The following is a 22,387-nucleotide window of genomic DNA, read 5'->3' on the forward strand; positions in this document are numbered from 1 at the left end:
ATTCACCAAAATGGAGAATAAAGTTTTGGAACCAAACTCTTCATATATATGTTATGATGGGAACCAGAGGCTTGAATGCCTAACGAATGAAATGCCTGTGTGTCTGTTTTCCTTACCGGCTTGGTTTCCTTCTCAAAGTCTTTGCACAGATCTTTGATGTCTTTGAAGTCCGATGCAAACGGGGCGTAGTGGAAGGGAAAGTACCACTTCCAGGAGGCACAGCCCTGTTGGGATACCCAATCATTTAATGTCTCCAGAGAGATTACCCACAACACTACCCTTCAACTGGACCACTCTTTAACATTTTAACAGTGCTTCTGCAAAGACTGCACGTAGACTCAGTGAAATATCAGTATTGCTACACGCACACTTGGAAAATGTCAAAGTTCTATAATATAAGGACTCAACTCTTCCTTTAACATGTATTGACTCAGTCATGCTAATTCTGTTAACGTAAACAAATTCAACACAGTAATTCTCATGGTTCCTTAAGATACTAAAAATTGTCATTTGTTTCCGATACGGTGCAAATTATTTTAACCCAGCAAATCTCCCTATGCGTCTCAGATCCTCCCGCTGGTGAATTACCATTTCCCATATCGAGCACTGACCTTCACTGAGGATTTAATGTGCTCTGTAGGACTTCTTCGCAAAGCAGCACTGCAAATCTACAGACATTCTCTAGCTGTTCAGGCTCATATGTATGGATAACAACCTAAACTTCAACAAAATGCTCTTAATCCCCCGAGCTGGCAATTTGGGTAGGCAACAGGGGCTTGTGCACAGAAATGTCCTGTGTTCTGTCAGTAATACATTTCTTCCAAAACAAAATGATTTGTACATCTGATAACAAAGACCACTAAATCCAGGTGTGCATGTTCATTCATTTTCACTGGGTGTGGTGGCTGAATGCATATATATATATATATATATATGCGTCCTTGTCCTGAACCATTTAGCTGCGCATCATGTGCAGATTTGCGGTGCATATGGTGCCAGAGATGCATACACCATTTCTCCAGCATACGGTGTACATGTGGGCGGCATGCGGCACATGTGGGCACGTGTGCGTGTGAAGAGCGCACACAGCTCGTGCGATCACCAGGCCCCGGGCGCTAAATCTGAGAACGCGAGCCGGAGGCGAACAGACACGTTCCCAGGCAGCTGTGCGGACTCCATAATGAATCCATTCAGCCACTCCCAGGGGAGCAACTCTCTACAAGCTCGACTAGGATAGCAGACTACACCGCACGCCGCCCCTCAAACACCCCCTCCTCCCCCCTCACCATCATCACCTCTGTACACGCACACAGCTCACAATTACAGGCAGCAAATCCCTTTGCCAATCCCTAATCAGACAGGGATCTAGTGGAGAGAGCCCGCTGGCTAATTATTGAATTTAAAGCTAAAAGATCGAGACCTGCATTTACAAGATGCCGGAGGGAGATGTATGTTGCAGGCACTCGTCAGGCGACAGAGCAAACAAAATAGGAGAGGCCTGGCTTGATCCCCAGACGATGTCAAACAAATGTGGTCAAGGGTGAAACGCCACAGGTGTGTGTGTGTGTGTGTTTTGAGGCAGCTGTGGAGCCTTTTTTTCCAAATCCATTTAAAAAAAATAAACCCATTTAAAAAATAAAATAAATTGCACAATAGGCCAGAGGACTGCAGAGCTTCGGTGAAAAGGAACACAGAGTTACCTCTCTTTTTGAAGGTCAGAAGCACAGACTGTGAATATGGGTCAGAAGTGCCAACAAGCACCTTAACAAAGTGGCCAAGGAGCCAAGTTGGTTTGACTCCGAGGAAGACTGTGTGCGTTGAAACGTTAGTCGCTTACACCATTACAGTCTGACAAAGCTATGTGTGCTCTGGTCCTTCCCTGGGTGCAGTCTGAAGTGGTCCAGGCCCCGCTGCTTGATTCTGTGGTCCTGCTCCGTGAGCACCGAGGATGCAAGTGACTCCCGTTTCATTGGCTTTATTCACGCGGTCCACATCTCTGGTGCACAGATCTGTTTGTGATGAGGCCTGTGACTACACAGCTGCAGTAGCACAGGGTGCCCAGGAGCGGGAGGCAAAGGCTGGGTAAGAGCTACAAGACCAACTGGCTTAGTTATGAAGGGCACTTAACGCAGGTAAGGGATACCTGTTTAACAGCTGGGGAAGAGCCAGTCCAAGAGATTGGGCTTCTGATTTGACCAGATACTTGCCTGGACAGCCAAGTGTGCCCATCCATTTCATAGTAGGAGCAAAGTCCCCAACATTGACAGGCATGTTAAGACCATTATCTTTAACCTGAAAGAAAAAAAAATAAAAAAATAAACAAATCCAATGTGAGGCCTACCTGGTAGTAGTAGCGCAGCACCCAGCACAGGCCTTCCACATAGGACTTCACCACTTTTCTGCGGAAGGATTCGTCACTCACATCCACGTCGAATTTTGTTTTGTAATAGCGCTGTTTCCAGCCATCCTCCCACAACCTGGAAAACACCAACCCCATAAATGCATTAACATCTCAACAAAGCCATTAACACCACAGAGTTAAAAAAAAACAAAAAAAACACAGACCACAAAAAAGTGCCCAAGTTCACCGAACCGAGCCCCCTTTAAAATCATCTGTATTCACTCCCATGGCGCAAATGCCTATTTCCACGCTTCTCAGTTCTGTGCAAATGCAATATGAAAATTACTGCTGTAACAATTTCCTTGCATCGACTTGTGCGGCACGACGAGAAAAAAAAAAAAAAAAAAAAAAAAAAAACACACCACATTTTTCTGCTTCTGTAGCGGCCTGAGTGGTGACTCGGTTGGTGTGACGAGGATCCATTCCGCGCATACAATCAGGGCTGAGCGGCATCTGTCTAACCAATCCCTCCCCTGTCCCGTGGGGAGCAAGAGAAGGCTCCATGAATACCAATTTATCCAGATGGATTTAACCAGCTTTGCCAAGCGCATCGCAGAGGAATTTGCAAGGACCCAGCGCTCCTTTCCATATTAATCACAGGCGGAGGAGAAAGACTCCACTACAGAGCACTCAGGAGAGGGTGTGTGTGTGTGTGTGTGTGTGTGTGTGTGTGCGCGCGCGTGTGCATATACCCATGCGCAAGAAAGGCTATGTGAGTGTGACAAAAATAGGGGGTGGGGTGTATGGGGCTGGAGCTGGGGGCAGAGCAAAAAAAAAAATTCCACATTGAATTATCCTAAACAGTATAATATGCCAAAAATGCATTACCATTTCAAACATTTCTTAATGACATCACAAAACAAGCAAAATAAAAACGACGAATTGAAATTGATTAAACATCTTATTCATCACTAAAATGTATAATAGGTGCAAGACGCTGATGCAAGAGGTCTTGCATCTACTCACTTGAAGGCCTTGAACAATTGACATTGCAAGTACACAAAAGAGATTACGCGGTGGCCATTGTCTTAGTACTCATGCAAGTGGTCCATCGGGCATGAATCTACAGGTGACTCCCTGGGATTCAGCCTTAATGCATAACAGCTAGGACTTCCACGGTTTTGAACAAGAGCATCTAATATTAATGACAGAATGGACGCAACTTGCGAGCGCACTTCACTCAAAGCAGTTACATTTTACATTTTTTAAATAAAGCAATTGAATTTGCACAATTTATAATAGCAGCACTGAGGTGCCGTGTTTGTAAACTTGAATGCAGCTTTCAGCAAGACAAAGCATTAATCAGCTATCTGTAAGAAATGCCTGGTGGGCCTACAGCGCAACCTAGTTTGGACTAAATTATGCTACCTAATGTATCACACAACATCATTAATTCAATAATAAAGGGGGACGATATCGATAACAGCGTCCATAGAAACATTTCAACGCAGTAACGCAAAAGAAACGCAACACATTACTTTCCATAAAGAGTAAAGTATTAATGTAAGGGATTACATTTTTTACAGTAGTGAGTAATGTGTAATAGATTACTTTTTTTGAGTAAGGACCCCAACACTGGTCATCACATAACCTAACAAAGAAGTGACTTAACAAAATTTCACTTTTGCTTTGAGGTGTGTTTATAAAGAGTCAAGACGTGCTTGAGGTGAGTAGATTAATCATTTAAAAAAAAAAAAAAAAAAAAAAAAAAAAAAAAAAAAAACTCACTGTTCAGAAAGAAAGGTTTAATGGCAGCTGATTCTACTAATATCAATTTATCTATGCTAATGAAGCTGTAGACTGACACCTGCAGTTTCGAATACAGCAGAGAGACTGGCATAATAGTACCAGCCTCCATTACATACAAATCAAGAGACAGGAGAATATAAACTACGCTGCTCGACAATAGTGCAGACATCTGTGTAAATGTATGGATGACTTCGGTCAAGTTGGAAAGAAATGGACAAATTCGAACTAAGTAGGCTATGGGATTATGACTTCACGTCAAGTTAAAACTGAAGATGCAGTCGGTAAGCTCCAATATCCAAAGTGGGTGATGACAGGTTTTTCCCTATTGAACAATGTATCCTCATGGATAAGGTAATGTCGGGAAATATGCCACCTGTGACACTAATGGGGAAAAACAAATCCATATCAGCATATGACGGACCAAATTTGATACTGTAATATTCATTTGTTAACGTCCTGTGTAACCCACATACCATTTATAACTAGGCCTACTGCCGACATCCAGCAATATGCCGTTTCACCTTGTAGTGGCACTCGACCTTAATACAGCCCTCGGGAGCGCGTAGCTGAAAAGGTGCTTAAGTCAGTGGAAAATGCGCGCAGGAGTTGTATACATAAGAAACGCCCAGATTTTGGGGCTGCTCCTCCCAAAACTATGAAGGAGAGAATTTGTGCTTTTTTTTTTTTTTAACTTATGCACCCTTACACACATGGGAGAATTTGCCCCTTAGAGACTGATGGACAGTTGTTTAGAACATCCAAATGCCTAATTGGAAAAACTAATCAACCTGCACTTTGTCTTTAAAATGATGCATCTACTGTGCAGCCTAAATCTATAATTTGAAGTCTTAAAGGGGCCTATATTACTCCTGCTTGTAGCTTAATACATAATAGTGGGACGAGTTACTCATCAGTGGGGAAAGTCTTTTTGTTATATGTATTCCTGTATGGCTCCTTGTTTAAACGAGAGGCAAAGGGTACGGTCTTCAGTCTTACTAAAGCCAATGAAATAACTATAACAAAAAAAAATCTATATCCAAATCTAATACCACACTCAAAAGCCAAAGCATTAACATCAGTGGGTCAGCTCAATGCTCTCCACACGCTTCACATCATGCTTCATGTTGCACCTTACTGTTTAAATACAGGCCCCCCCATTTCCTTTTCTACACATTGCATCCCACTGCATTATGCCCCACTACAGTTTTTACTTCTACAAAACACTACAGGACAGAGCCTAATGACAAGTAAGGGATAATATATAGAACGCCGGTCATTACTGGGAAAATAAGTCCCGACAGGGCGAACCGGACCCCGACGCGCAGCGGAGGGGTCTTGTTCCGCCCTGAAGGGACTTATTTTCACAGTAATGACCGGCGTTCTATACATTATCCCGCTTATTATACGGCTACTTGCCAAAACGAAATAATAAACTCCCCACGATATCACTTTAGCCTACATAACCTAGCCTATTTGTTACCGTTCATCGTGGCATTTGCTGAGAAACAAATAGTTCGCAACAACACACGCTGCTGAACTTGAATCAAACATTCTTTAGAACACAGCTGATCAACCGTTTGCTTTCACGTTTGAATGAAGTTCCAGTCCTTGCGTAGTGATATGAATGACGTATCAGAAGCACAAAACCCGTTGCCATTGACAGCGGTAATTATATGTTTGCAGCGGTAATTACATGAATATATCTTACCGCTAGAACTTTGGGAAATCCCATTCAAGTCAATGGAGCGTTCTACTAGCATTGTGAAGAGCCGTATAATAATGTTCAATACATATAACATCAACACATCCAGATATCAAGGAGAATCAGATCACCAGCCACTAAAGCACAGGAGCATTTACCTGACGTTGTCCTCGGGTTCTGGCTCGTCATCGCTGTCCTCAGCTTTCCGCTTCACTCCGCGGCCATCCACACCATCGTTGCCCCCTGAAGACTACACAAAAAGAGACAAGAAGTGTCACTATCCAAGCACTGTGACTGATACTAAACAGTGACGGGGAAAATAAGCGCATATATACGGAATATTGTGACCTTCATTACTCCTTGCTCAAGGGGTTAAGGCAAAAAAGTTCCATTGAGAGCTTGTCCTTTAATCATGTTAAAATAGACTGAGCATTAAGAGAGCAAGCTGCAACTGTTAGATTTTTACTGTGTGAAGTAGATAGAGATAGTCCTACAACTCCCCAAATCATTTAGCTACGAATGTGCCCTTAAGGGATGAGATTCCACTCAGAAAAGTCTGTGTACAGTCATGAAACAACATCAACCCCAAACTCATGGATTTTGCATTACCTTGAACACATCTTTAGATGCATTCAAAGTTAGACTCAAAAGCAGATTCCGTGTTTTCAGCCAGTCACACCTCAATAAGCGAAAAAGTCCTGACACAAGTGAAACGGCACAAGATTGAAAAGGAAACATGGCGTGATAAAAGGGAGAAATGGTGGAAAGTAAGAAAGGCATGTAGGCAAGAGAGGGAGAGAGAAAAAAAAAACAGAGCCCAGACCTTGCTCCGTTAACCCCCTGGCTTTGTCGGCACCCCATTCATATGTTAATGTTAACTTCTGCCATTGTCCTCCTCTGACATGCGGCGGCTTAAAGAATGAGAGCATTGCGCCAGCTCACAATTTCGAGGTGCAAAAGGAAACCAGTTTCAGAACTGTGTCTAAATTAAAAATGGAAATGACCGTGGCCCATATGGACCATTCTGGGCATGTAAATGTGTACCATTCAATTCCAAATCAACTGCTGTTTAAACAAGAGCCACCTCATTCACCATGTACGTAGAACACAGGGGAAAGGAGTGACCGAGGGCACGCGCGACGCAGAGAGTGAGAGCACGACACAGACAGAGTGACAGAGTGCTACAGAAAGAGAACTCGCACAAAAGACGGGAGAGGGAGAATGTTACACAGGTGCGGAGCTGCTGCTGCTGCCAGCCTGACTTATAAACATCTAAACAACTAGAACATCTTTTCACTGGGTCTTTTGGCTGGAAACGCTTCCAATACATGCGGTTGCAGCGCGGCTGAGACGCATGTGCCTTGCAGGCAGCGTGCACGCTCTAACCTGTTAACACGTGCACCGAAATGAGAACAGCCAGGCAGCGTGCACGCTCTAACCTGTTAACACGTGCACCGAAATGAGAACAGCCAGGCAGCGTGCACGCTCTAACCTGTTAACACGGGCACCGAAATGAGAACAGCCAGGTAGCACGGCTGCCATGCACTTGCCACGCATACTCCGGTATGCGTCGGATGGGAGAGTGTGACAGAGTGAGCGACAGACACTGAGAGACAGAGCAAGAGAGTATGAAAGAGAGAACTCAACTCGCACACGATACAGAGAGTGCGAGCTCACATGTGACACAGGAAGAGTGACAGAACTGATGAACTGAAGACCTACCTTGTTCCCATTTTTTATCGAGGCTTTCAAGGACTGGGCAGCATCCTGGAATCACAAATGAAAAGAAAATGGGCTGATGATGAGTGCGGGGCACCACATATTCAACCATACAACTATACATCTGTGCTTGTCAAAGTAGGCCTTTGTAACCATGTAGTCACAATCAATCCTTTTTCAAACCATGGAATTAGACTTTTCATGCAAGGCTCCTTAGTGTTATTTAGCAGTCATTGTACAATATTCTAAAATGGTAGTTCTCAATCTTTTCCACCTCAGGAAGCAATTGGCTCTCTAAGTACCACCATTATGACCAGCATTAAAATCAGTAGAGTAGGCCAATTTAACATATTTTACATTGTACATACTGTTTGCGTACCACAATTTGAGACCCACTGTTTATACCTACAACCAATTCATAACTATTACTGGAACTACATCAAGCTGGGTACCAAGTTAAGCAAGTTATGTATTGTATATGTATGTAAGAAATGTACGATTTCTGTGTGATTTCACAGTCGGACAGAAATCATGCACGTTGTACTGGAGTTGTGGCGCGCCCCTGTCAACTAGACCGTTTAGTGTAAGGTGCCAATCTTAGCGGTTTAAGTCAGTCGGAGTAAGTCTTTTTCTAGTTTTCCTGTTACGACAATATCAAACATGTTAGTGACGTGAACAATATAAAAAACGATAGTGACCTCGCTCCAACACCAAATAGGAAGGGGCAAAGTAGGCGATATTGTAGCATATTTTATCAGGTCCCTTGCCAAAGGTGCCTTAATCAAGCACCATGCAGTCTACATTCATAATCTAGGTGTTTGATTTTATACACCTATGGTAAGAGACCTGATGAAACCCATGAAAATGAAAATTGATAAACAAAACAACAAGTTATTAGTCGGCTATTCCACGTGACAGAACAACTCTATATCAGATAGTCACGCATGAAACAATGCTGCAGAAACACGAAAATATGACTGATATGAGTAGGCGATCATTTGAGCTCCTGTTGATATCTATTGCACGATGGAAAATAATTTAAAGAAATCTAGTTGCAGTCGTGTAAATAGTGACCCTGCAAGATCCCTAATCTTTGCAAAATCATGCAAAGTCTGTGACTTAAAACTCTATTACTTGTCTTCAGACTTTTCAAATCTTTGCAAAGTCTGTCAGTTGTAAGGAGGGCTTTAGCAGACACAACAATCAAACAATGTTATGAAGAGCACATCCTAACCATATTGTGCTGGTTCGTGGCCTGCATCCTCATGTCATAGGCCGTGTGACGGGCGTTCTGCACGGCACCTGGTCGGTCTCGACCCCCCAGAGCCTGGGGAGCAAACTGGCCGGAGAGCATGAAGGATGGCTGCTGATGCTGCTGCTGCATCTGTGTGGGACAACAAGGCAGGAATGAGAATTATGGACCCTTTCAAGAGAGTTCCATTATCAGCATCATAGTTGGCCCCACAAGACTTCCTTTTTAACATTCCATATGTTATCTTAATGCGGAGGAAGTAGATTGGGGCCCAAATAGAACGTTCAAGCATTGTTTTTGTTTACCTTGTTGAAAGGGTCTATAGCTACAGTTCTGTACATTAACTGGATATTACCATAGTAACAGAACACTTCCGGTGGTGGTACTATGGCCAAAGGGCACAGCATGACCAAAAATAGTAGCCACGTTTACTTGGACAGTTTTTTTTTTGTCATTCCGATTAAACTATTCCAATCTGCCGTCTGTTTACTTGAGGTACGTTCTATTCCGATTAGGTGCTTTAGAATCTTTGATCGGAATAGCCGTTGTTGCCTACTTTTCCTTGAGAAGATGCATCAGGCAATCGGATTGACCGTATGGCTGTTCAATCGGAATAGGAACAGAATACACCACCTCTTTCTTTGAGATCAAAATTCTAATCGGATCAGGCTTTTTTTTCCAGATTGAGGTGTTTAGATGAATATTTTTATTTCGACTGAGTCGTTATTCCGTTTCTAATCGAATTAAAAAAAAGTGTCCATGTAAATGTGGCTAGTGATCATTAAAGAAAACATGACTTACTTTCATTCGCTTCTTCTTGTCCTTCATCCTCCTTTTGAAACTCTCCTGCAAGATCAGAGGCACATTTCAGAATACAGAACCATACGATTAGCATTATCCCAACTGCCCTATGATCAAATCCATTGCCCAAACAACCTTACCCAGAAGAATGTATTTTACAGATGTTTTTTTATTTTTATATACCAAAATAAGAATTTAGAATAAAATCAGACTTTCCAGTTAAGCAATAGTTCAAGGATAACTACATGGTGACCTTAACTGCATAAAGCATTTTCTTTTGTAGACCATTTCTTTACACTTACAAAGATAAAAATACATCAGTGTATCTGCAGAGACAGATGTCCAACTTCCCATAGTAGCATAGATGTGTGATTTTTTGAGCCTAGTTAATGGCTTAAAAAAGTGATGTAGCATAGTGAAGTTGACATAGTGAAGCTGACTCCATGCTATATGCCATTTAGTTGTAAATGAATATTCCAAATGTACTCAAAACTACCCAGATTAATGTTGTTTTAGTCCTTCATGAAAGTGCATCATCATCATCAAACACTAGATCCATTCTACTATATTCTAATCAGTATAAATATTAAAATGGAAAAGATCATAAAATATACAAATATAGAAACATCTAGCACAGGTAGAGTTGTTCATCTGGCAAAGACTGCTATAAAGCAACTAGGGGCAACAGAATGTTCTCTTACATCATCATCTTTGCGCTTCTTGAAGATGTTGTCTTCGGCCACTCCCACAGCCTGCATGATCAGCTCAACTCGCTCCAGGTTGACAAAACCACTTTCTGTGAGGTAACCCTGTACACACAAACACATACACAATGAAGATCCAACAGCAAGCGAACTTGCAGGAAACCTATTCAACAGGGCTCAATAGGTCTAACTCTGTGCCTGTGTCAAGTAGGCAGGGATGGATTACTGCACGGGCCTACCGGGCCCAGGCCCAGGGGCCCAAGGGGTGAGGGGGCCCTGAAGCCCAAGCCTATGCATGGAATCATTGCCTCAAAATCAACAAATCAGGATGTAGGCTATGAATCTGATTGAATTTATTATTGGCCATCCCCAAAATGCACCAGAATACAGGAAATCACATCAGACAAATTAAAAATGTTCTGGGGGAGGACCCTCAAACTCCCCCTCCCACATATGTGACAATTAGTGGGGGGCCCTTAATACATCTGGGCCCAGGGGCCCGAAAGTCCATAATCTGCCATGCTTCACAACGTCATTGACGATTCACTATACGTTGGATTGAATCCATCAGTGTACACAGAGTGGATGGATATGCCACAAAAAACATGTAATCGTAGCCTAATAACTGACATCTGCAAAATGTTCTCTTTTTTTGTGTGCCGTTTTTCTTCTGACACTAGTAATGTTTCTTCAGTTGTCATGATAAAAGCAATCTATAAACATTTCATGTTCCATCACAGTCCTAGAGACACTCCTGTTCCTCGAAGACTACTCTGCATCTAGTAGCTCTGACCCTGATCTATTACTGGAGTGCAGTAAACAAAATTAGAAGCTAGGGCTGGGATGGTATGGATTTTTTCTTACCACGGTTGGAAAGCAAGAAATTACCGTGATTTCACGGTATATCGCTTTCGGGTTTGCTTCATCTTTTGATAATCAGGGTATCTGCACATTTCCAAATGTAAAGACCTTTTTAAGACATCTAAATGGAAAAATTAAGACTATACCACGGCAAAAAAGATACATACAACAACTTAAAACTGTTTTATGCAATAGTTTTTTTCTACTAATTTCAACACCCACCCCATTTTAGATGTCTACAGAAGTTACCAAATATATTTTGGCAAAAGACAATAACTGTGTGTGAATTACCTTCACAGCTATAAATACCCAATTTTAGGGTCTGGGCTGCTTGCTTTTGAAGCTGGCTGTACATATCTGGTTGTGCTACTGGCTGAGACTGACTGTTCTACACCTGTATCTGTAGTAGCCTAGGCTACTTACCAAACATGTGTACTGGACTAGATTCCATTCAATATTTTTTTCTAAGGTAGAATAAGCTATTTAAATACTTTAATAGGCCTACTTTATATAATTTACTATGTGCATCTTTTGTCCCATATGCAGCACAGCAAATCAAAGTTGATCCACTACTTTAAATTTTGCACACCAGTTGTATTTAAAACAACCAAAGCTTGACTGAAACATTGTAAAACCACCACAACGACAAAGTGAAACCACCCCATTAATTAAGAGACAGGTCCTCCTCTGCATGTTGCTGCTGAAAAACTGCTGGTTTCATCTCAAGCACGCATGTATTATGCGTTTTTTTTTTATGTAGCCAAAATTGTATGTAGTCGCAGACATAAAAAAAAATGCGGTTATATTTCACAACTTTTTCGAAGTACTGGGAAAGGCTGGCAAGCAAGCTGCAGACAGATATTACCATACCTGTCAACATTTAGCTTTCCAAAAACGGGAGATTTTTTTTCGGGGGGGGTTCAGTGTTTATATCGGATCTGTGTTTGCATATTTAATACGTTTCACGTATACACGTGTTTCAACGCTGCATTTCGGTCGTTGCTTTAACCTTACTATTACCTTACGCATGCCAGTTATGTATCCACCAGCTGCCTGCATGCAGCCTACTTACAAAACAACAAAGCTGCTTGCTGACAGATTTGGTTCCGAGGGCACAAGTTCAGTGTATCAACAACTCAATAACAGTTTATGTGATGTGTTAATCAATTAAATTGCCAACAACTTCACAGCTAGTTCTGGAGTAGGCCATTCAACTAGCCCGCTTGCTTACGACGAGACTCAGGCTGCGCAGTCGGCACCTAAGTGATCGTGTATGTGTAGGGTGAAACTAAGTGATCGTGTATGTGTAGGGTGTATTTCATACACAATCTGGCAACCTGAATGGATTAATGATTTTAAAATTAAGTTTGATGGCCATGCAAATTACGGGAGTTTTCCGGGAGAAATAACAAAACGGGAGGGTGCTGGGAGATGACCTTGAAATACGGGAGAAACCCGGGAAAAACGGGAGTGTTGACAGGTATGCAGGGTTTCCCGCAGCACTTTGCAGTCAAGGCGGCCGCCTTGGCAAAAGAAGCATGCCGCCTTAACTACGTCGTCAAAAAACAGGACGTTACTTTGTCCTGTTTTCTACCTTTCATTCCAAACCGTGACCAACGCCAATCTCCCTTCTCCGCAGAACGCATTAAAAAATAACGTGTCATGAATCGAAAAATAATCATATTTTATAATCTTTACATATGTGATATGCCTCCGAATCAGACCTAGTGAGCGGAGCTGGGCGGTGCAAATATATCGCTCCTCGTTCTCAAGAATCAGTCAAATCGCTAACAGCCACAACTCCGTTTAATTGTCAGGTGTGATGAAATGCGTTCATATTCCACTTTTTATTAAACGTTGCAGGCCTATGGAAAGGTTTAGTGGTAGGGTTGTCCAATGATCAAGTTGTTGCTTCAATTTGTGTTTTAATTTATGCGACGCACCGATGCTGGGTTCATCCGTTTGGCGCAAGTTTAAAATATTTAGCCGACTGCGTGATTAGTAATTTTCGTTCTTTTGGCAATTAATCCCGACTGATCCCTTTAGTTAACGTTGCCAAGCTTGTTTGTTGTTGCACTATCAGTGTTGCAGTCTTTTAAAATAAATGTTCTGAGTGAAATATATTGCCGTTGCTCTTAGTTCTTTGGGACCGGGGAGCTAAATTGACCTGACGCGAATTTGACCTGAGAAGCAGCCGAGTAAACAGACACCTGCTCTCAGCACAGTGTTGACTTGCACGTCTAATCGGACGCGCAAGACCGAGTTTCAGGTCCCTAACAACCGTCGTTAAGGACGAACTCGGAGGACAAGCAAACCCAGAGCCGTATAGCTTGTATTCTATGCGCTGTCAGTGTAAACAACTAATGCTTGTCCTCCAAGTTCGTTCTTGACTACGGTTGTTAGGGACCTGAAACCGGTCTATAGACGGGCCTAGGCCCGTCCAGGCCCATCCGTGCCTACGCGTATGCTTTCTAAATTACTAGATGTACCGCAGAGCGGTACAAAATATGACCGCCATATATATCTATGACAAATGACAATATGCAGGGTAGCCTAAAGTTAAAGTTGACACTCCATTTGAGTTGTTTGTTTTAAGAAAGAAGACATGGGCTTGCAAGTAACGTTATTGCATAGGCCTACTATAAGGTAGCCTAGCTTATAGCTAATCCGTCATAGGCTCCTGTCCTGTCAGTTAACATCCAGCACAATGCATTTTGTGCATTGTAACGTTATTTCAGTCAATCGTTCAATGTGTGGCCAGCATAGGCTACTTTATCAAAGTAATTATCCTCTGACCTCAGGGGGAAATTATTGTCCACCCCTGTCATTATGTACCCTTTGAGTAGGTAATGTTCTCACTAAATCTAAACTAATTGTTTGTGCAGTCGAAGCCCTAGTTCTAACGTTAACATTAGCTTAAGCCTAACCTAACTTTACAGTGACTGGCCACATGTTTAGCCTACCTTCCGTAAAATCCGTTGCTTTTTCATAGGTAAATCCGCTACACCTCTAGATGAAAACAATCCAGACTCGGCTACACCGCCGCCCAGTCCAGCACATTTTTTCCACAAAAAGAAATCACGCTGAAAGGCCTATATGATTCTAACTCTCACTAAATTGCATTATCCACACTCAATTCTCACTGGTATCTGCTAGACAACAAGTCCCAAAACATGATTAGTTCATAGATTTCACATGTAAAATTAATTTTATACAACCCCACCTCCATCTTGCCTGTTCATAATTCTGAGAAATTCTTGATTGTTTGTGTTATGTTTATGTTATGTGTGTGTGTGTGTGAGAGTGTGTGTGTGTGTGTGTGTGTGTGTGTGTGTGTGCCTGCGTATGTGCCTGTGCATGGAAGCGTACATATGTCTACTGTGTGAGTATATGTCATACGTATGATTACTGTGAATGTGTGTGTGTGCGTGTGTATCTGTTTGTGCACATGTGTGCACATGAAATGGGTTAACATGACCCCTGGAGGCAAATATACGGAAAAAAATGGTCATCCTAGGCCCTACAGTTCTCAAGATATTCACAGAGAACTGTGTCTGGCCTACCCTCCTTTCGGGGGGTCCAGTCCAGCGGGGGGGCTACAGATCAAAACGAAAAATGACGGTTCCATGCTATCCATGTGGGGGTACATGCCCACCAAGTTTTGTGTACCCCGGTCTTTCAGTGTCCCGGGAATCCTTGTTGGTGTACGTCACTAAATGTACACATAAATTATTTTATTGTAAGGCCCCCCCATGAACAAAAGTACACAAAACTTGGCATGCGTCCGAGCAGAGATTCTAAGCCAAATGCAACTCCAAAAGGAGGACAAATGAGCGTCCAGCTTGAGGCTGCGCCGGACAGGGCTTTTAAAATCCGTATGTCCGGCCTAAATCCGAACGTATGGCCACCCTATCGCTAACTGGCCTCTAACTCCCTACTTTCTCCCTCTCACTCTACCGTTCACGGCTACCTGCGTATCTCTCAGGCCTCGGCTACACCACGAAAACGTCAGGCATATTTTTACATATTCTTACCGTTTTCACACCTTTAATGACACCCGTGAAAAACATCTTCACGCTGCAACCACTACACTTTCTCCAGTAGCCTTATAGTCACTTACAGTTGCGTTTAAAAAATACACGAAACCGGGTGGAGACATTTCACTCGCTCTCTTGCACTCGCTGGCGGTCCCATAGCCTACACAAATTGAATACCTCCTTTTCGAAAATTCAAGACATTCCAGACAATTTAATACTTTTTTAGGCCTTAAAAACCTAAAGTTGTATTTAAGACTTTAAGACTTTTTAATGATCCGCGGGAACCATGATAAGTTTTGAAGTTTTGTTTTGAAAGCCTTGAATCCATGTTATGAGATGGTTCCTCACATTACACATCACAACGTTACACACTATGTGCAGGCCAATGTTTCACAGATTTCCTTATTATTTGTGACGAGCTCAGACCCGTGGTAGGAGTCACATGACAGCGGTATTACGTTAATGCGATTACAGTCCCAGCCCTATTGGAGGCACCTAAATGATGTGTGGTGCACCTTAATGAAAAGGTTGGGTGCACCAGTGCAACCACTGCCTAGTTAGTCTGAAGCCCTGTAGTCAAGACGCGATGAAGTAGGATGCATACTCACCCCCGTCTTGTGCACGACGTCTTTATAGATTCCAACTAGTCGATCGATAGCGCCTTCTCTACAAGTCAAAGATAAAATCCACACAATACCAATGAGTCAAATCGGGTCAGCAAGACGACCAAGCCAACTAAGGGCTTAATTTAAAACATCTGACTGGTATACAGTAGCTTTGTGGCTTCACCTGATTTCTAGGGACGGTAGATGAGGCAGGAAATCATTTCCCACAAAGAAGCACATGAAGACCCAGTCATCCACACTCCGCTCAAAGTCAAACGGAAACGGCAGGCTAGCCATGGTCAACTCTCGCTCCAAGTACTGGGAAGAAATGGCAGAAAATGCGTAATTTCATGAGGCAACTACAAAAACAAAGCTGAAAATCAAAAAGGTTTACAACTCCCCCCCCCCCCCCTTTAAAAAAAAGGACGTACCTCTCGCAAAACTGACAATCGAATAAAGATGAACTCCTGTTCAGAAACTGGTATATTGTCTGCAAATTCATCATGCTGGCATCAAACACAAAGAGCACAGTGAGCACAGGAGAACGACCATCAGAGCATGTTCAGAGCAAGAGCACTGGGTGTCCGCTGCTGTAGGTGTCGGATCGCATCTCACCTGGCCTTGCTTCTCCCTGGGCATTCCCTGGCAGTCCTTGATCTCGTGGCCGATCTGGCCGCACAGGGCACAGGGTCTCGGCTTGTTGGGCTTGAATTCTTCACGGATGATGGTGAAGTTGGGCTCATGTGTGGCCAGCCCCAACATGATCAAGTCAGCTAATCAGAGGAACAGGAGGAGCACACCAGGAAGTGGAAAGAGAGAGAATATATGTTCAACCATTTGAGAAATTCGAAAAGAAAGGCATCATAACATGGCGCATGATGCATGTGACCATATGGACATTAAAGAAAAATTCCAGTATTTAGCACTTTTTTGTCCCTTTTCTGGTTTGTTTTGGATGAACTAGAGTGGTGGACACCGAAATTTTGACGATTGGTCCCGTCTCGACTTTTCTGACTTGTTTTGAATCGCCTTTGACTACTTCAAAACTGTGCAACTCACCGAGTGGTTAGTGGTGTTTTTTCTAAATACCGGAATTTTTCTTTAAATCAAGTGCCCATGAAAGGTAGCCTTCATGAATGCCCTTTTCCCATACATGCTAATTACTCAGACAAGGCCAACCTTCAGCAAAATGAATACTTTGATCCACTAAAAAAAAAAATAAAAGAAAACAAATAGCAGAAAGCACCAAGGTCCTCTACACATAATGAGATGCAATATTTGTCCCCTTTTGTCCACTAAGTGCATGGTACACTACTGAATGCAGCTGCTTTTATGTTGAGCGTCCGCCTGTAATTGCCTTCATTTAAAAACAGTTTATCTAGACCGTACTTCCCCATTTAATATGCCAGTTTGATGCAGCCAACCTCCTCAGTGCTCATATCAGTGTTTTCATAGGGAACAATGATCCTCTCTCCAGCAGCAAGATCATCTAAAACAAGCTACACAATACTGCAATTTATGGGTCCTCCACCCTCGCACCACCCTCCACCCCCTCGGACTGGCCGCTAAGCATTAATCAGTTCAGTGCAAATGCTTGAGACTTTTCAAACTACTTTTTAAAATGACTTCTGCATGAGGGGCTGCAAACTTACCGTCTGCACCGCAAAGGCAGTGATGCGTGTTTGGGTCATGATGTGGCTGAGCTGTTTGAGAAATAAATAAGATGATTTATTAAGCACTAGATCCATTTTCCTTCATAAAAGGAACTGGGAATTTGGGAAAATGACTTGAGGGAATTAGCAGAGTAGTGATTTTTACCCCTTTGCCTTCGGATGAAATCCATAATTTTATGTTCACCCTCCCCAGGAACACTGGCATCTGACAGGAAAACCTGTTATGGAACACAGAACAGAGATGGATGACCACCCAACTTTTAGAATGTAAGAAATATTACTTAAGCCATGCATAGATATCAACCTGAATAAGTAACAAACTGGCAATTACTTGCAGACTTTATTTCATGTTAAAAACTAATTTCAGGTCTTTTGCTGAATGGTGCATGTAACGGTGCCAACAAGCACAGGGCAATTATACATTTATAACTACCAATTTTTACATATAATTATTTGACAGCCTTGAACACTTCTATGTATATTTTTATATTATTTATACCTGTGCACTACTCTATGTGGTTGTGCGGATTGTCCCCTGGGGATAAATAAAGTGTTTTGAATTGAAATTTGCCAGCCTGCTGCAAATAGGGGTGCGATACTACAATGTCACAATATTTCTCGTCAAGGTAAAAATCTGTCCCGTGGAGTAGTATCCAGCTCTAGCCAGCATGACTGAGGAGTTTGACGAAATGATTTGAAAAAATGTGCCGGATTGTGGCCAAACTTATACCTTTACTTAATGCTTTATAATCAATACTTGTATAATGGCTGCAACCCTTTTACATTTCTTGTGTAGTAACATTTTGGGTATCTGCTGGAAACAACTAGATATACTTCATTGTGGTACAAAATATGACCAGCGCTCAGTCCTGTACATCCTCTCTGCGAAAATAAATCACACTTGTCAATTTGGCTCCATCTCCTATAGAGCCTGACGATATGGGATTTCGAAGGCCGATACCCATTTTAGTATTTGAGTTTTACAAAAAACGGACAACCGATATATCAGCCGATAGTCATTTCTAACAAACACAATGTAAAAATGTTCTCCCAGAACAGTGTTCTGATCAAGGTGGGGCATTATGTATTTGAATAGGCTTAACTATCTAGTTTCATAATGAAAGGCTCTTCATATACAGTATTTTTTTTGTTCTGTGATAACCACATTGCCACAATCTACATTTGTGAACAGTTTATACTTAATGACTATCCCTTTATGCAAGCAAAACATTTTACAAGTATGATGACATGTTTGCGCATGCCCATAGCCAGCCACTCTGAAACAGTGAAAGGCGATTCAAAATGAGTCTGAGACAGACATGAGTTTTGACACAGTAAACCACCGCATCCTACTATTCATACTCTCAAACATGGGCATCAAAGGAAAAGCATACTCCTGGTTGGAATCCTACCTCACTGGGCGATCGTTCAATGTATTTCTTAGCTAGGACAAACGTCCTTATCTCACCGCCTTGCCACAGGGGTACCCCAAGGCTCGGTGCTAGGGCCCCTTCTCTAACCTTTACCCAACTCTATCCGTTATTCCTGCCTGATGACCCCACAATCTCAGATACTAGTCTCTCTGACATGCACATTGACGAAGGAACATCACCTCCAACCTAACTGCTCGTCTTCCCAGCCAAACAAACATACACCACAATATCATCTTAACTCTTCCTCCTACCAAGGTTGCGAGAAACTTGGCCACCATGATTAATTACCAACAGACCTTCTCTGACCATTCCGTTGTTGCCTCCATTGACTGGTCATGCCGCTTCGCACTATTCAATCACTAAAATAAATCAGGGCGTAGTACGTACCCATTACCCAACCTAAAACAAGTCTATTTACAGACCATGGTCATCTCTCGCATTGACTCTTATAACGCTCTCCGAGCTCGCCTTCTAGCTTGCATCATGGAACAACTACAGATGGTCCAGAACTCACTGGCGCATCTGATTTTAAAATCAACCAAAAAGGGTGCATGTCACCCCACTGGTCATTGAGCTCCATTGGCTACTTAGTCACTTGCATCAAATTCAAGTCACTAAAGCTTGCCTACAGTAAAGTGATTGCTGGGTTTGCTCCTTCTTATTTAAGTGCCCTCATAAAGGCTTGTGTTACCTCTCGGCGACTACATTACTCCAAGGAATTTCCTCTGCCACTGCCGCTGATACACACGACAATCCAGACTATTTTCATTTCTTCCCCGTTGGTGGATCGACCTACCAAGTGTTACCAGAGCTGGGGCCTCCCCCTCCATCTCCAAGCTCTTGAAGACCCAAATCTTCCGAGAGTACCTCCTCTTCTAACACACACAACCTAAAAGGCACTTCCCTTTTTTCATCCTTTTAACTAACTTACTTCCATTCTACCACCATGTCCTTTGGCCACACTCTGACTAGTACTTAAACTTCTGCACTCCTCCCTCTGGTACCTGTATTTATTGTTGTAGCATTTATTGTTACCCAAGGTCTGCTTTGCAACGTAGCTAGAATGTTAGTCACTTTCTATAAAAACACTGAATAAATATAAATACAATTCAATAATAAATGAAGATGTAAATCTTGCTCTGATGGGTGATTCTAGGACAATAGAATGCTGTTGTGTCTGAACAAAAGGTGTAATCAATGGTCTGATTGTTTTGTTTACAAATATTTGCTGGAGTCTGTTGTAAAACCACACACAGACACACACCATGTTGCTGGGTATTTATATGACTGCACCAAACCTAGTGACAACTTATTATCAAGATAATGCACATCACCACCCATCCACACTTTAACACTTACTGTAATGTTTCGCCATCCTGGATCATTGCTCAATCTGTCGGCTACATAATATCGGAGGCATTTCGCCAGGTTGTCCATAAACTCTGTTCCCTAGGAAAGAAGATTCAGCAGCATCATTAACAACTTATTCTAAATTGTAAATGGTCCCCCCCCCCCCCCCGTCCCCATTATGCACATGCCAAAACCTGGAGACACTTACTGGAGTGATGCAGTTGCTGTCAAACCTCTCCTTGATTTCATCTGGCGGAAGGTATCCTCCTAAAATAAAAAAAGTCAAATCCATTAAATTAAAAATGCATTATGATTGTGTCAGAGAGAAACCTTCTCTCACTTTAGTGCTTGTTGCAGAGCTTCCAAATGTATGCAAGACATGTCTGATATGAACACCTGGATGGAGAGGACCTCAAGGCGGCTACACGGCATGCGCTACACCCGCCGCTAGGTTGAGCTAAGGGACCCAAAGATTTTTGTTGTGCTTGCTGCCAGGTTCAGCGTAAAAAGCTATGATTTACAGCGTGCTGTGGTCAAAGTTCAACATGGTTGAACGTCACTCTTGTGCACCGCAGTCGGCAAAATGCCGCTTGAGCTGCGGTTTGCTCGGCGCAGTGGAAGACCAGTTCTTGCTCGTGGAAGCCATCAAAAACAATGGGTTTTATAGCGCATTTGTGGCTTCATATGAACAGCTGGATGGAGAGGACCTGACATTTGACCAAGGGGGTCAAATACAACAGATGAATGAATCATTTTGACAAAATCTTTTAGTCCTTTTGCTGATGTTTATGATACCATTAGACCTTTAAAGATGTGCAAAGCCTCATTCTGATAAATAAAGGTCCATAAACCAATATACCAAGCACCCATGAATACTGCTCCATCTATTCACTTACGGCAATGAAGTAGGGGTGTAAAGGTACACATATTCGTACCGACCCGTTCAAGGGACAGGTTCAATACAGATGTGTACCGAATGGAAGCAGTCTTAATCTCTAATCAACAATAGGCTTTTTTGCATGCGGACCATGTTTCAAATTCAAGTTCCCACACAAATATATAAGTGGCGGACCATATGCCAGTCTACTCAGCTAATGTCAAAAAGCATGACACCTTTTCAATATCCGTTGAGCATCAGCAATATTGTCAGTGAATTTTAGGCTGGAGTACCTAGAGGTTTACTGTACTGAAAAATCAACCGAAAAGTGACTTGAAAATCGAGATGAGTAAAAGTATATATACACTCTTTTGATCCTGTGAGGGAAATTTGGTCTCTGCATTTATCCCAATCCGTGAATTAGTGAAACACACTCAGCACACAGTGAACACACCGTGAGGTAAAGCACACACTAATCCCGGCGCAGTGAGCTGCCTACAACAACAGCGGTGCTCGGGGAGCAATGAGGGGTTAGGTGCTCAAGGGCACTTCAGCCGTGCCTACTGGTCGGGGTTCGAACCGGCAACCCTCCGGTAACAAGTCTGAAGCGCTAACCAGTAGGCCACGGCTGCCCCAATGCACACCAAAGCGTGATTTTTGTGTACTGTTACACTACTACAATGAAACATCAATAACAAACTTGACAAAAGCCAGTATTCTTGATGCACCCTGTTCACCTCTGATTTGCCTTCACAACATCGAAATAAGATAAGTCAAATGTGCCCCCCTTTCAGTAGAGATGCAGGACAGCCACATTATAACAGTTCAAAAAAATTGAACAGCGCAACTTCTCTGACACTCAAAATGTGTGTGTCTATACCTCTCTGGATAATCTCTTCCCGCATTTTCTGCTTCTCCTCCACAAGTTCCGCCCCTTCTTTAGAGGCCCGGAATCGCCTTGATCGCTGCTGATTCATTTTGGCACGAGGGGCCTGGGAAGGACAGGTATGAGCATATGACAGATCAGAATGAAGTGATGTAATCGGACACACTAGCATGGCTATGGGTGATATGAATCCAATGTACTCACGACTCCATCTATAGCCATGTACAGAACTCTGCGAGGTCTAATGATGTTGAAGAGTCGATCGATGTATTCGAAAATGGCCACCATCATCTCATCCTCGTTTTTGGGCGCTGGCCTGTTGGATATTCAATTAAGT

At 42.6% G+C, this 22,387-nt stretch overlaps 1 protein-coding gene across 1 annotated transcript in view; it reads right to left on the reverse strand.

Moving 5' to 3' along the window:
- xrn2 (5'-3' exoribonuclease 2) overlaps positions 1-22,387 on the reverse strand; it is a 38,587-nt gene that overhangs the window by 15,166 nt on the left and 1,034 nt on the right. The window contains exons 3-19 of the mRNA XM_076271725.1: positions 22,255-22,366; positions 22,045-22,156; positions 20,496-20,554; positions 20,297-20,386; positions 17,650-17,722; positions 17,484-17,534; positions 16,447-16,604; positions 16,263-16,337; positions 16,016-16,149; positions 15,835-15,892; positions 10,326-10,433; positions 9,625-9,669; positions 8,806-8,955; positions 7,575-7,619; positions 6,011-6,102; positions 2,342-2,477; positions 117-224 (exon numbers count right to left, since the gene is read on the reverse strand). Coding sequence (XP_076127840.1) covers positions 117-224; positions 2,342-2,477; positions 6,011-6,102; positions 7,575-7,619; positions 8,806-8,955; positions 9,625-9,669; positions 10,326-10,433; positions 15,835-15,892; positions 16,016-16,149; positions 16,263-16,337; positions 16,447-16,604; positions 17,484-17,534; positions 17,650-17,722; positions 20,297-20,386; positions 20,496-20,554; positions 22,045-22,156; positions 22,255-22,366 — 1,606 coding nt within the window. The remainder of the gene's footprint in view (positions 1-116; positions 225-2,341; positions 2,478-6,010; positions 6,103-7,574; positions 7,620-8,805; positions 8,956-9,624; positions 9,670-10,325; positions 10,434-15,834; positions 15,893-16,015; positions 16,150-16,262; positions 16,338-16,446; positions 16,605-17,483; positions 17,535-17,649; positions 17,723-20,296; positions 20,387-20,495; positions 20,555-22,044; positions 22,157-22,254; positions 22,367-22,387) is intronic.

Source organism: Alosa pseudoharengus, unplaced genomic scaffold (assembly GCF_046254945.1).
Source record: "Alosa pseudoharengus isolate Yale_2024_CS ecotype anadromous, Long Island Sound unplaced genomic scaffold, YU_APseudo_1.1 YU_APseudo_1.1_scf_7, whole genome shotgun sequence".
NCBI classification, from domain to species: Eukaryota; Metazoa; Chordata; class Actinopteri; order Clupeiformes; family Clupeidae; genus Alosa; species Alosa pseudoharengus.